General features: G+C 34.9%; 1 protein-coding gene across 1 annotated transcript in view; it reads left to right on the top strand.

Moving 5' to 3' along the window:
- The window catches only part of LOC136854649 (nephrin-like), a 191,467-nt gene that overhangs the window by 31,668 nt on the left and 143,919 nt on the right, over positions 1-15,880 (top strand). Inside the window, exon 3 of the mRNA XM_067131213.1 lies at positions 9,578-9,707. Coding sequence (XP_066987314.1) covers positions 9,578-9,707 — 130 coding nt within the window. The remainder of the gene's footprint in view (positions 1-9,577; positions 9,708-15,880) is intronic.

The raw sequence follows: 15,880 nt of genomic DNA, 5'->3' as shown, positions 1-15,880 counted from the left end.
ATATATATATATATATATATATATATATATATATATATATATATATATATATATATATATATATATATATATATATATATATATATATATATATATATATATATATATATATATATTATATAATTATACACATGTATATGTATGTGTGTGTGTTTGTATAATATATCTGATAGCACTGAGCGTCAGCATGTTCGTTCATTGTCCCCAAGGGCTGAAAAATGTTTACATCATCTTTACTTGTGTAATTACATACGCAACCCGGAGCGCAGCAATTGTACGGCAACGTCATTCATGTTTTTAATGGTTTCTCACACAAAATTTTAAAATCATATATCAAAAAAATCATAATTCTTTTTCTTCAGGTGGAAACCTAATATCAATTTTTCTAAATAGAATTTCCTGTTGGATGTTGAATTATTTGGTATTCTATTACTTCATGAAGATACATTCCCTGATATTTATAAACTTAAGATACTCTCTTCTGATAGCTATTAGAAAAAAGAATAATAAATTCTATTTACATAGCCCCGTCGGGACTGTCCAGAGTTAATGGAAATGTTTTACCGTATACTTGAGATGTCACAAGAAGGACAAGACAGTTCAGAGAGCGAATAGGCAGTTTAATCTTGGAGGCCTCTAAAACATTCTGGACATTTGTCTCCCAGGCCCTCCCACCCTCTCTCTCTCTCTCTCTCTGAAATGTTCCCTAATGTCGGAAAAGTCCTCGTTATTTCAACCATTTTGAGGGTCACTTCTCAGATAATTTGGTTTCAATTATCTCTCGTGCAATGTTGTCAGTGTCATTAGGGTTGTCGTATTGCAGATACAGACGTCGTTCCTCTAAGGCAGCGGTGGTGAATATTTGCTCGGCCTCAGTGTCTTAACACCGTTATAAAGTCCTGTTTCAACGTAGGTTGCTTAGTTTACACGACAGTCCTTTTGTCTCCTTTTTGAGAGCAAAGCGTACTAGAATTATGAGGTTCTATGCCCTGGTTTAGTGTCGGGGGTTATTTAGTAACTGATCTGTCCATCAGTCAGTCTGACTTACTCTATGCGCCTGCCCTTACATTAAGGTTCAAGGTTTTTCAAGCACTATAATTTTAATATCTTTGAGGATCAAGATTTCTAACTATATACACACACACACACACACACACACACACACACACACACATACATTATTATATATATATATATATATATATATATATATATATATATATATATATATATATATATATATATATATATAATTTTGGGTGATGGGAATTCTGCATTTTATGTGGCGAATACAAGGGTCAAGGTTTACTTGGAGGTGTAAGGTCACAGGAATTTGACCTTGGCCTTACCTTGTTACCTATATGAAGTAGGCCTTAATGTTTGTCATACACCGTCCACAAATCAAGCCCCCGTACAGAGTGATGTAAAGGTCATACTTATGAGTCAAAGGTCAAGTAGAATTTATACCTTGGTCTTAACTTCTGAATTTCACAAGATAGGAATTTCATTTTTGCCATGCATACTCCGTTCATGAAACCAGTGAGCAGAGTGAGTTTAAATGATATTTATGGGTCGAACATGAGACAGGAATTTGCCACTCCAGAAACACTGTCTTATAAGCACCTTTTCGTCCTGATAAACTTTTATGCAGGTTTGTAAACACATATTTTGAGGCCTATTTGATATTTTTAGGTTACACTGGAGGCAAAAGCTTGGTAAATCAAGTTCATTATATGTTGACTTCTATTCCAGTCATGACACATTACTAAGTGTTTTACGATGTAAATGAAAGATCCTAACTCTAACTTTCCCTGATCCAGATGAGCCTTTGACTACATCTGCAGTAGCAGCAATCAGCACTGCCTCTACAATGATGCCGTAAGAGGTTTCATGGCTTGGGATACAAAGATGTCCAGTACCAAGCAACTGGAGTGTTGTGGACCACCTGTGTGGAAGCAATGTTCCTTCGATAGTGTATGATTTTCTCTCCTTGAGGACAATGCGTATTCACTTCATCTGAATAGTTGTGTGATTCCAGCACCTCATTTCAGTTTTGTGTTGCATGACTGAACAGAGTCTTTATTCTGTTATCTGTAGTAACTAGGTCATTTCAGAAGCTATATTTATTTTCTCTAAATCGGTAATGAGTGTGTAATCAAGTTCTCAAATTCTTGGCAGGTCCTTTGTCTCAGTACTAAACACTCTTGGTTGTGACTAATAAGCTTAAGGGACACCCAAATGAGCTTTCTACTTTTGTATACGTTCCTATTTTTGTTTTTGCGCTTGTCAGAAATGATGCAGTTCTGTTCTGTCATAGAGTGATGTTTAAATGCTAACTGCAACAATATGAGCCAGTTTCCATCTCCTTTGAGAAGTATCTTCGATACTGACGTTTGATTCTTGATACCATATATACCTAAGGGGAAGTAATTGCGTGTTGGTGTCACCTTGTCAGATGTAACTAGATACATATAGATAACCTTGACAATAGATATGCATCTAGACATGCTCAAATTGATTTTGGTCCTTGGTGAACCATAATGCTCAGATATAAAACTTTAGGTGTCAGAATCTACCTCCTCTTAGTGACCCTGGACCATCTTCTCTGGCATAACATTGGTAATGTTTGATGACTTGTTTTATAGAATTTAAGAAAATATAATAGTACAATACGCCCAGGGCGCGGCGCTTGTTTTAGCTGGCCCCTTCCCAAATGGCAAAGCAACGTTGCTGCTTGTTTAAATAGAGATCTGGAAATTATTAGAATGGTGAAATCCATGGCCTGATGAGGTTAAACTTAGGAAAAGTAAGCTATTGCATTTCAAACATCACACTATGCTTCTGCTCCAAGTTCATTTCGCATGGTAATTCTGAACCTTAAAATTCGGAATATTTAACATTCATTCTTGTTACCTTCATCTCTGAGCACTGTTCTTCATTTTATCTAAAAATTATATAATTTTATGACACCAGAAAAATGAGGTATATACATTACGTACATTATTTAAGGTATCCTACATCACGAGGACGTTGGGTATGAATACCACATGATTATTTTACATTACTGCTCTCCCGTCTCGATGTTAAATATGATGACTGCTTGGAGTAGCGATATCCTTTTACCTGCGAAGGTACAATGAGTAAACTTCTTTGTGGATGAACATCTGTAGAACTAGTTCGAGTTCATTGCCAGAGATACTAGTTAAGCATCTAAGGCTTTAGATAAAACAAAAGAGGCACTGGGGTCAAGATATTGCATCAAGGTAAAGATAATTCTTTCAATGGCACTCAAATGCCGTTTTTGTGATTTACTGTATGGGCTATGTGTGTGTGTGTGTGTGTATGTGTGTGCGTGTCTGTAAGAAAAAATATTGCTATAATAGTCCTAGCAACCATTTATCCACCAAAGAAGTTAAGAATTTAATTTGGCTTATGTATTCCTAAGAATCTTTTCGTTTTTTACAATATCTGCTCTCGGCAAGATAGGTTACAGTGAGTTGAAATAATATCTTTTCTTCCTCACTGGCTGAATGGTAGGCTGTCAGGATTCGATTCTCTTGGATGTGATCAGTGAGACCATAACGTACCACTTTTAATTTCTTCTTCTTTTTGGGGGCGTAACAAGTTCTCAGATAGAGAAAGTATCCAAAAAAGTCGACAAAAAGAGGAGTTAGGGTTTTCATGCAGTGATATATATTAGGGTTTTATATGCAGTATATATATATATATATATATATACATATATATACTAAATCATATATATATATAAATTTATATATATATATATATATATATATATATATATATATATATATATATATATATATATATATCTGAGAGGAGGAGGACACAAAGAATTGGCTAAAAAGAGTTATTTGTTTCTAACGTTTCGTAATGCCTTCATTGCATTGTCAAGGGGTGCACAAAATAAAATAATATAAATCAAACATGTAAATTACAAACTTTAAAGAAAAAAAGGACCATGAACACAAATTTAGTGATGTAGATTATACTTCTGAATTACAAACTCTTACAAAATACACCATCAATACAAATATAATTATATAAATTACTCATAAATTACAAACCTTAAAGAAAAAATCCACCATCAATCCAAATTTAAACCACTGAAGTTAGTAATTCATGTGTACTTTATGTAATTTTATTTTGTGCAACCCTTGAAATGTAATGAAAACATTAGGAAACGTCAGGAATAAATGACTGTATTTAGCCAAGTCTTTGTGTCCTCGTTGATGTATACATATACATATACACACACACTATATATGTGTGTGTGTAACCAAAAATTACAGACTTGCTCAAAAGTGTTCGTAGACGTGGGCAAGCGGCTGGTCCCCCACCCTCTCTCTCTCTCTCTCTCTCTCTCTCTCTCTCTCTCTCTCTCTTTGTGAATATTAATTACCCCACTCCTAGTATGTATAAATCAAACCATGTTCTACAAAATGTTTATTCTGTAAATCTAACATATAACAGGTAAAACATGGTAAATAGGCAAAATCTTAAAAAGAAAGGGAAAAAGGTAAATGAATGTCTTCCCTAAACATTTAATCAGTCACCAAAATTATAAGTGGGATTTTTCCAATTTCAACGACCCCAATCATTAATTAGTCACCATTTTAATTATGTGTCTTTTATCACCAGTTCACTTAAGTGGCTACATCCCATAGTGGCCATGTAGGTGTGTCTACAAATGACGCACATGAGCATGCATGGCGGTACATGACTATCCATGAGCACACGCATGAAACATCTGGAGAGAGAAATCATCTCTCATTAGACTTAATCTGTGACACTCCACAACACCATAAAACAATTAATGATAAGAAATGATAACAAAATAACAGGCCACTAAAATGTGAAGTTATTATTTGTTCTTTAATACTCAACTTCACAGAAAGGAATCTGGTCCCAGAGAGTCCTTCTCACTTGGCTCCTCCAAATCGAATGTATGGCTTCTCACAAAAGCTCTCAACACTTACCCTACAAGCCACTTTTCATCACCGACAAATGTACGAACACCTTCTTCATGACACACCCATATCTGGATCTAAACCGGACAGAGCTTCTAGAACATTCGAGGCAAAATAAATAAATAAATAAAATAAAAACAGGTAAGCACCTCCAAACACGTGTCGCTGATACAGCTGTATCTAAAGGTGACTTTCGTTAGGGCACTCCGTCCTGAGCTCCACAGATCATCAGACATTCACCTATGCACTGGAATGGGCTGAGCACTACATTGCCACACAGTGACACGTACTTATAGAAACACACATATATATATAGTTTATATATATTATATATATGTGCATATATATATATATATATATATATATATATATATATATATATATATAATGTATGTATACAGTAGTCCTCTGATTATCTGCAATAACAGAGCCAAGGCCCTGCTGGATAGGGTCAGAATTCGGATAAGGTCAAATAAAACTCTACGGATGTCAAACAGCAACTCTGACCCTTACTCCCCATACTTCATCAATATCACATAATCATATATGCATAAACATTAAATATACTTATTACCAACAACCATCACACTTTAAACTAAAAAACTTATGGAAAATGCAGTTAGTTAGCTTATTTTCCCATATTTGTAACAAAGTATAATATATATTTACCCTCCAAAGCAAGCGAACCCCTTTCTCTCTCTTGTACTGTATGTACAATACACTAGCGAATAACATGGGAATCACTTTTTTGCTACTATTTTGCCTAAACATATAAAAAAATTTTACATAAAAAAACGAACCTCATTATTTTCCCTTGTAGGCAACACACAATACTAGTACATAAAAGTGAAAAAAAAAAAAAAAAAACATTTTGAACCACTGCGAAAGTTCTCAAGTCAACCACCTGCCTAACCCTCTGCAGCCATCCTGCATGGCTTTCCCGCCCCATTCCCACCTCCCCCTCCCATAACACTTTCTGTATGTGCTTTTGCCTGTGAGCAGCATTACTAACGCTTATCTCTGCCTGTGCAGAGTTGGCAACTGCTCCCCTCTCATCCCTCCCAGCCCTTTCACTCCCCGCCCCCAACCCACTCCCGAAAAATCCTCTCTTAACCTGTTTATGCCTGTAGGCAGTGTTACCAACATTTCTTTATGGCCGCGCAGCATTACCAACCATAGGAGATCGGTTTTTAAACAAAGTTATGAATTGAATATATATTACACATATATCTTGGGTACCTGGATGCTGGTTGCATACATATAATCAAGGGATTACTTGTATGTATGTGTTAGTATGCTATACATACATATATATATATATATATATATATATATATATATATATATATATATATATATATATATATATATATATATATATATATATATATATATATATATATATATATGTGTGTGTATATGTGTGTGTATATATATATATATATGTAATAGATTTATACATATAATAGCTAAGAGAATAATTGGCATCGAATGATGACCTTGTCAGTAAAAAACGTCTTTGTAAAAAGCCTCGCAAATGATTAGTTACATGGAACATTTTTTGAAACTGCTAATTACAGTTAAAAGATTAGTTGCGCTTGAACTCTCGCTAGAATGTTGCATAAGAGGACTGAAAACAGCAGTGCTTAAGAAACACCAATTGTGAACGGAAAGCCTTAAGAACTGACATTAATATTTCTTTACAGGCACTAGAACAACCTTTTATTTAGAACACATTGCATTCCCAATAACGACGAGTCTTCCTAATACCTTCCACAGAAACACTGTTTGGAATGGTCTCAGGAAGCCAAATCATCTTTTGCTATCATCGATCACCCCAAGGTCTAGAACTGCTTACTTTTGGAGTTCTTTCAGCTAGGTCATTTTTACAATAATATAGTGGATGTAGTTTTTCAGATATCCGTGAGCTTATGGGCACACCTGAGCATTTTGCTCTGAATCAGACATCTGGGTAAATCTATCTGTTCCTGGCATGCGCTCACAGAGCACATTCATTGCCTGAGCATGAGGTTATGCTCGATTGTGTACTAGAAACCGTATGTAGCTATGAAATTCATATGTTTTTTGACACTCTAGTAACTATAATGAAGAGATTATATAAAAACTGAAACCCTGATAAAGATTTGAATGACGGAACTGGGAAGTTTTTTAGTAAACATGAAATAAAAGCATTACGCTATAATGATCACACAATAGGTGTCGTGAATGAAAACTGTTTAATGTTTTTATTTTTTATCTCTTCTAAGCTTGCTGTTTCCGACTCTGATGGTTGATGGCTGAATAAGTGGGGTTGCTAAAGCTTAAGGTATAATAACTGAAGATTATGATAGTAAAATGTACAGGGTGTTTCGAAATTACAGCCCCGCCCCCCCGTCTACAGCATAAACTAAAATTGATATGGACAAAAACAAAAGTAATTCAGAACAGGTATTTCTTTAAGTTTCTCTCTGAGTATTTACTATTTTGTGTGGCCTCCATCTGCCTGTACCACAGCCTGCATTCTTGAGGGGTATGATTTTAGCAAATAACAAAAAAGCTGAGACTCAAACTCCATTTCCCTGAGCACTTTGGTTACTTCTCTTCGCAGGTCGTCAAGGCTTGGTATACCATCATAGTTCACTGTGTGCGCTTCAACACGATCCTTTAAGATACTACCAATGTTTTCACACACATTAAGGTCAGGGGAGCTACCTGGAAATTCAATTGATGAGAAGAAATCGATACCGCTGTTTCAAAGCAGCTCCTGTGTCTGAAGAACCTTGAAACATGGTGCCTTATCATGCAAAAATGTGACTTCTTCAACAGGTAACACATTTTCAGGATCTTTGAGGAAAGGAAATACTCCACCAGTAAGCACAGTTTCTCTGAAGTATTCGCCATTCCATGACTGTCCTTTTTCTTTGATGATCCACATTAACTGTTTGGCTGTGAAACAGAGAAAAATTCCCAAACATTCAGGAAATTTCACAACTTGGTGATAGCACACATCATCGTTGATATCATCCAACTTTGCGGCCCAAATGATGTCATTTTTATGATTTGGCTTCCTAACTGTGTAAATGAAGAATTCATCTGATGCGGCAACATAAAGAGAAAGTCAGCTTCATCCCAATCTTTAAGAAATGAACCAAAAAACCATGCACGGTCTTCTTCCTGTTGCTGAGTGGTGTTGGGCTTGCTGATAACATGAAATGGCTTGATACCAGATTTTTTCAACTCACGATATACAACACTATAACTTCTCTTCTTTCCCTTTTGTTTCTAGTTCAAGCGCCAATTAACGTAAAGACTTTCTTGGTCTACCCACTGCCTCAGCTATGATGTCTTTTGACTCCTGAGAAAGGACTTCAGGCCTTCCAAGATTCTCACTCTTTTTGTGATGACAGTCATATGGATTTTTGTTCCAGTTTCTTTTAACAAAGGATTCATCTCTTTTAATGTATTTAGCTATCCAGGAACGTGAAATGAAGGATGCGCCAGCATCCCTGGCTTCTCTGAAGGTTATAGCCCAGATTCAGTCAATCCATCTGATTTCCTCCGAGTCGTTAGCCATGGCTGTATCTAACTCCGTCACTCAGTCTGAAAATACAAGAAATGTAAAATGAAAAATAGCTTAACAGAAACTTGAAATAATGTACTTGGAGCTAGGGCATAGCAGAAAACTTCATAACTTTCCATTTGTTCTATGGAGGAGGGAGGGGCTCTAATTTCGAAACACCCAGTATAGTGAAATTAATGTCGATGTGATAAAAATTTGAGACAGTCCCACGAGATAATGGCAGAGGATTTAATATGACAATTAAACAGTGTTATTAAAAGTTGATGAAGAATGTAATTGTTTGGTAACATTACAGATAAATGGGTGAGTCACAGTAAGTACAAGAAAGTTCTTAGAAAAGAATAAACTTAATCCATTTACCCGATAAAAAAAGCAATAGTCAGAAAAGTAGGAGCATACAGAAAAAATCCGTGAAGAGTGATACAAAGAAATAAAATTACTGTTGTAACAAATTAGTAAACAATTAGAGAAAAATACTTGTCAGCTAGTTCGACCAAACAAAAACGTAATTGTTTAAGAAAAATCTGTATGAAAAAAGAACGATAAAAGTTAACACAACAGAAAAGTAATTGAGTTAATTTTGAGGTCGTTATAGCCTCAAGGGAAATCCGGTATTATAAAGCTCATATGTACCGAAGGAAATTAATTATATGGAGTTTAAACGTAGAAAATTAAGAAAGAGCAATAATCGGCTCTTTAAAGCAGAAAGACACGAAAGGAAGAAAGGAAAAAATATCTGGTATTTCTTAAGTATGCCTCACTGCAATATCACAAATTAGAGGCTGAAGTGGAATAACTTAGTGTTTTGATCTTGGTCCCACAATTCAAGAGATGAGGTTAGGTGTACGCTTATGACGCAAAGCCACTTTTTAAAAATTTCTTACTTTAACGCTCATTAACCATTCGTCCGTTCGCGTTTATTTTAAAATATATGATTAGCACAACATAGTTCCAGTTGTTATATACTGCACAAATGACAAACAAAATTTCTTTTCTTTTTTCGCAGTACCTGTAGTGAGAGTAACAGGACTTATTGGAAAATCAGCAACGCTCCCTTGTGACATATCTCATCCCTCCGATGACACTATTTTCCTGCTTCTCTTCTTTAAGGACGGTCTTACGACGCCTATATACAGGTTAGTTGTTCCTTTTTCTTAAACCATATATATACATAACATACATATATACATATATATGTATGTATATAAACACATATATACATACACACATTCCCAAATACACACGCACCCAAGTGAGATGTGGTACTCAGGTGAAAGTGTGACTGAGTGGGTGACAAGGGTATGTGAGGTGTATCTGAATCAAGGAAAGGTTCCAAAGGAATGGGTGAAGAAATAACTAGTCAGTATGAGGATAAAGGGACAGAGGAGGCTTTTTATCAAAAGGACACATCTTTGTTGAATATACCAGAGGGTTTTGATAGAGAAGGTAAGAGAAATGACAATTCTGACAGGGGAAGCAGCGTGGGTTTAGACAGAAGAGATGTGTAGATCAAATGTTTGTTCTGAATAAGCTATGTAAAAAGTTTGAAAGAAAAAGGGAAAAGCCGCACGCGGTATAAACGGACCTAAAGAAAGCTTATGGTAGATAGAGAGACGGTGAGGAGGATGTTAAAACATTTATGGTATAGAGAGTAAATTTACTGAGAGCGATAAAAGTTTTTATAATGGAAGTGGGGTATTTGTCAGAGTTTGTAGGCATGAGAGTGATCGACTTGTTGTGAAACTGGGCCTCAGACTAAGATATGTTGAATGCTAGTTTGGAGCTTGAGAGAATGGAAGCAGTAGAATCATGTAAGTGTATGGGAGTAATAATTTTGAACGATTTTGGGTTGAGACAAGAGGTGAATCACTGAGTATAGACTGGAAGGAAACTTACAAATACATAGAAGCCAAGTTGGGAATGAATGAAGGGACTGTTGAACTAACTATCCTCTATGGAAGTGAAGTGTGGATATTAAATGCGAATGAAAGAAACCAGAAGCCGCAGAGATGAACTGTTACATAATATTTGTGTTACGAAAAAATTTTAAAATGAGAAATGTGTCAATAAGTAAATGGGTTAGGGTATTTGGAATGACAGATCAGAATCTCTTGAGATGGTTTAAATATCTAAAAAGTAAGGAGGGTGATACGCTGGTGACAAAACTATACAATTCCAAAATACTGGAAGGAAGTAGGAGAAGAAGATTTTGTGAAGGATGGATAGATAGAGTGAGGAAACCAACTAAAAGAAGTGGCTTCAGCATCCAAGAAGTGAGAGAGTACATGCAAGATAGAAGTGAATAGTTCAATGCGTGCAGGGGGTTAGAGATGCTGCTAGTTAGCCCACTGTGTAGCTGAATGAAGTGGCCAGTGTTCTGAAAGTTTTCTGAACAGGGGACTCATCCACGATTCAACAATTTAAGTGTGACTGCGATAGTGATCGTTGTCTTTTCCTTTCTTGAGAGCCACAACAAATTAGGTATATGTATATATATATATATATATATATATATATATATATATATATATATATATATATACATATATATAGAAAAGAAACACACATATATATATATATATATATATATATATATGTATATATACATTATATACATACATATAATATATATGTATAATTTATATATATATATATATATATATATATATATATATATATATACATATATATATATAATATATATATATATATATATATATATATAATATATATATATATATATATATATAATATATATATATATAATATATATATATATATATAATATATATATATATATATATATATATATATATAATATATATATATATATATATATATATATTATATATATATATATATATATATATATATATATATATATATATATATATATATATACATATATATATGTATGTATTGGGTCAACGGCTAGACCTTTGGACTGACAAAGCTGACAAGCCTGGGTCGTCAAAGACATCAACTCCCTCTGGCTCATGCCTGCCTAGCTTCTTGAACACCTGCTGTGAAGACTAAGAGCTAAAACGTGCACAGGCAGTAGAGGGCGGCTTTATGAAGAGCTACTTAATGATAATCTCATACTAATCCCAAGTCTTGCTAGAGCATTTTCCAAGAGACTGGTGAAAAAATGGGACATACTGACTAATCCTCCCTTGGAGAAAAAAAAATGAGGAGCAGGTCGCAAATTGCTATTGTGCTAAAATTCAGTTCCCTGCCTAGTTCAATTAAAGTTCAGTAAAAACCAGCTCTAATTTAAGATTGATTGCAATTATTTCCAAATCACTTTTACAATTCAGTACTGTATTTACAGAAGAATGTAATGAATTATTTAATTATTTCTAGCACGATACACTAATTGAAGTATGCTAGGTTTAGCTGCACACTTGAGTTAAGTAAGCAATACCAAGTGCTAGTGTATGAATAAAATGCAGTTCTCACGGTTGTAAGAAAGTGACCTAAAGCTATCAAGTACTACCTGTATCATATTTATCAAAGCGCATCATACACAAAAGAGAGTACAGTTGCAACTAGGCAAGAACCCAAAGAGGACAATCAGAGGATAAGAGCACGTATTAATTTAATGAGACTTATCAATCAGGCAATGTACTTATTACACAATGAGCAGATCCAGAGTTCTGAACGAATCCAAAGAAAAATGAACGAACAACAGTTTATTAGAGAGGAGCCAAGAGACAACCAATAAGATTTTCAGACAATTGTCAAGAACAGGCTATGAGACTGTAATGATGCTGGAGCCAAGATTATAATCAACCACAAAGGGAATCCATAAGGATGAACAGCTAAAAAGGGGAGAAAAACGATCAACTCCATCCATGAATGGAAAATGGGCGAAAGAAGAAAGCAAAGAGAAATAAGCATATATAACATATACTGTAGATACATGACGTGACAACCAAGGAATGCAGTATATACTAAAGAAGCAGCAAAAAGATAATAGCTGACAGGAATAAGGGAAATGAGGTGTGTCATGGATGGGTTTTTAAGTTACATTTCCATCATCGGTCTGAGCTGTCCAAGGTGGTTCACCAAGGAGCTGCATGAAAATACAAGTCATTAGTCTTCATTATGAGAGAATTGTGTAGAAACGCGTTAACTGTTCGAACCTTAGTTTCATGGATTTTTCGGTCATTTTGTAATTCAGCTTTACTACGAAGGGAATGAGCAAACCAAAAGATCTATTTTCAGTTCTATGTGTTTCTTTGAATTTTAGGCAATGGGAGCTTTTGATGTACACCTAGTAACAATAATTATCAGTGAACTGAACATAATTTATACATCATTTGAGGCTATGAATTTACAGTGAGTAAAATCGGGAAATTTTCTCAAGTTTAGCTCTTGCTAATATCAGGGTAATGTGTTTGCCAGCAAAAAAAAAAAAAAAAAAAAAAAAATTACCAAAGCAAGTAATATGCAATAATTTTTATGTTACAAGCAGTCGATTCCTTCAAACCCTCCAAATTTCCCTCCATTACACTCTTGCAGTATTTGAACATCAACTTTGATGAAGCATTTTTCCATTTCAGGACAAATCTATGGTATTCGTTCTTTTCCCGCTTCCCCCTTTTTTTCCCACCTTTACTAACAAGCAAATTGTCACTCAATATATATTTCAACTTGGAATGAAGGACTGTCCATTTAGGAGCAAAGGAGAAATCAGCGATGAAGTTTTCAACAAATATTTGTACATTTTGTCATGCTAACATTTAAAACGCGCTCAACTGGAAAACGGTGGAATGTCCAGCCACAAACCGTGAAATCAAAACATTGGGAATTCACACCCAGTTGGCAAATTAAAATAAAAAAGGCTCCAGACTTTTAGGTTTACAGCACCAAATAACAACTGATGATTCATTAAGCAACAATATTCATTAGCAATTTTAGGGGCCATGAGCTACCCCAATTGAAAATTATATTCTAGAATTAAATAAAAACCAAGTGATTCGAGATTGACATAGCCGTTACTGGCTCCTGAATGTATGCAGAGATGTCAGTAAAACTGTCGGTTAATTGGTATTCAACTCAATGAAACTAGAATGCAAAATCAATTTTCCATTGTTACTATAGTACTCACATTAAATCAACTATAGCGAAAATGAATTGATGTTTGTTTGGTGAATGGCTCAATTAAAGGACGGTGAGCAAAATGGGTAACTGCTGTAGATAGCTTAGAATGTACGAATTTCTTGCTCTTAATCTCCATGAATGCAACGTTAAAAAGTGATGCCCGCTGTTAAATAAATGCTGACAAGAGTTCCTATCACACTGGAAGGGGAGCAAATAAAACAAAATAAAAAAGTTGTTAGAGAAGGCAGCTGCTCGCTGAGTTGGGCGTCTTAGGTTTTTGGGAAGCCTTGTGGTGGCTATAGGCCTTGCTATTTCCTCATTTGGCGGCGTTGGGAGCATCACTAGCTGGGATAGGGGTTGGATCAGGGCTACACACAACAGGAATGACCTTGTTGCAAGATTTCTCGAGGGCTCTCTAGGCAGTACAGACGGTACATCGGTCGACAGCCCATACGGCACAGTCTAACCGTTAACATACGGTTTCTTCATCACCCAATTGGTTTTGATACATTATTCTCCAGTGTCCTGTCTTTTATTATTCTTACTAGGCAAGTTCCTGATGTTTCTACGTCTCTATGACATTCGTAGAGGGACGTGATATATTCATCAGTGCAGACGTTCACAACACTTCGAGTCAGATGTCAAATGTACAAATTATTATAAAAATGCACAAATTGTATCTCTTGAGATTCCGAGTACATTAGGAGAGTTCATTTAAAGCACTTTTTTTCATTGTATTAATGTTCTTCAGTGGTACATTAGTAAAGAAAATTTTAAGTGAATGAGAAATACAGTACATTTGTGTAAGCTAGGACTAGTTCATTTTCAATTTCATATTTATTATGCTTTATTTATTTTGCATTCTCAATGCATCGTCTAAGACAATATCAAGATATTCTTTTCAGCATTCTTAATTACATCTACTTCATCATTTATTATAATAATATTCAGGACTCCATACACGCACTACTTTTGAAAAAATGGACGTGAGGACTGACTTGGTACTTCAAAGCTGTGGTCAGAATAAAATTGCGCGTATTCGAAAATACTGGTATGTTTTTTGTATACACTAAATTTAAACCAGTTGAAGCCTACATGTATACGGTAATCCAAAAAGGGGAGGCTGAAATGAATTTTCATCTCCGTAGTACATTTTAACAACGACATCAATCCATTTAGTCTACCAATGAATGTGTGTACATTTCCGTTTCCTGGGCAAATACATATCATGCCATTCATGTGTTGCTGAATATTCTGCTCTCAAAAAATATGGGTGATTAGTGATTTCCTATGGTCTTATCTAATTCTGAAAGTAATATTTCCCCTTTGAGATTAAATTTACAGCATTTTCTTCATATTTTAATCTATTCTATCAAGTTCGCAGCGAATGGTATATCCAGCGATATGCTACTTAGGGTATCAGATACAAATTCTAGAGAATCATTAATAAATACTTAGGTAAAAAGCAATACTACACTGAAACGTACAAACCTGTACATTACTTGTTTCATTCATTAAGTCTACATTATTTTATGCTTTAGAAGCTGAATGATACCATTGCTTGGCTGACCGGAAAATTTGTCTTACATGCTTTTATGAGCCCGTACCTACGAGTATGTGGTAAAGTTCACAGGCACACAAAAACCAGTTTTAATTTCATTTGATTGATTTCCCATTTTATTGTTGAAATTTCCATTCACATTATCCTGTTTAACTCTACATAAATTTTTCCACTTAAAAGGTTGTTCATTTCCACACTTTAACATCGCATGTTCCTCTGAATGATACATTCACACATATATTTAAATACATAATTCCTTTTTATTCCTTTCCTAATCTTCTTATTTCAATCCACTCTACAAAATTATATTAGTTTTTGGGCTTAAGATTTAGTGTGAATCTATGTAGCAAGGTTTATAGAGCTCGAATCTCAGAGAATGTTCATGTACTTTGGTTCAAAGATTGTTTCACCTGATACAAGTAGTTTCGTTTGCCTTTGTTATAGGACCCCTAAGTATGCCTCTCATCTAGAGAGTTGAGATCCCATCTGAAGTCATTGCAATATACGCATCGGCAGACAGAGAGCCTCTGTGTTAAGGTTTTAAATTTATACGACACTGAATTTCTGAATTTGGTGAACTTTGTGACTATGCTGGTGGATGTGTAGAATTCAACTTTCATTATTCCTTTTGTCTGGAATAGT

Source organism: Macrobrachium rosenbergii, chromosome 29 (genome assembly GCF_040412425.1).
Source record: "Macrobrachium rosenbergii isolate ZJJX-2024 chromosome 29, ASM4041242v1, whole genome shotgun sequence".
In the NCBI taxonomy this organism is placed as follows: Eukaryota; Metazoa; Arthropoda; class Malacostraca; order Decapoda; family Palaemonidae; genus Macrobrachium; species Macrobrachium rosenbergii.
The sequence above is the reverse complement of the archived record's forward strand: the minus strand, read 5'-3'. Positions and strand labels throughout refer to the sequence as shown.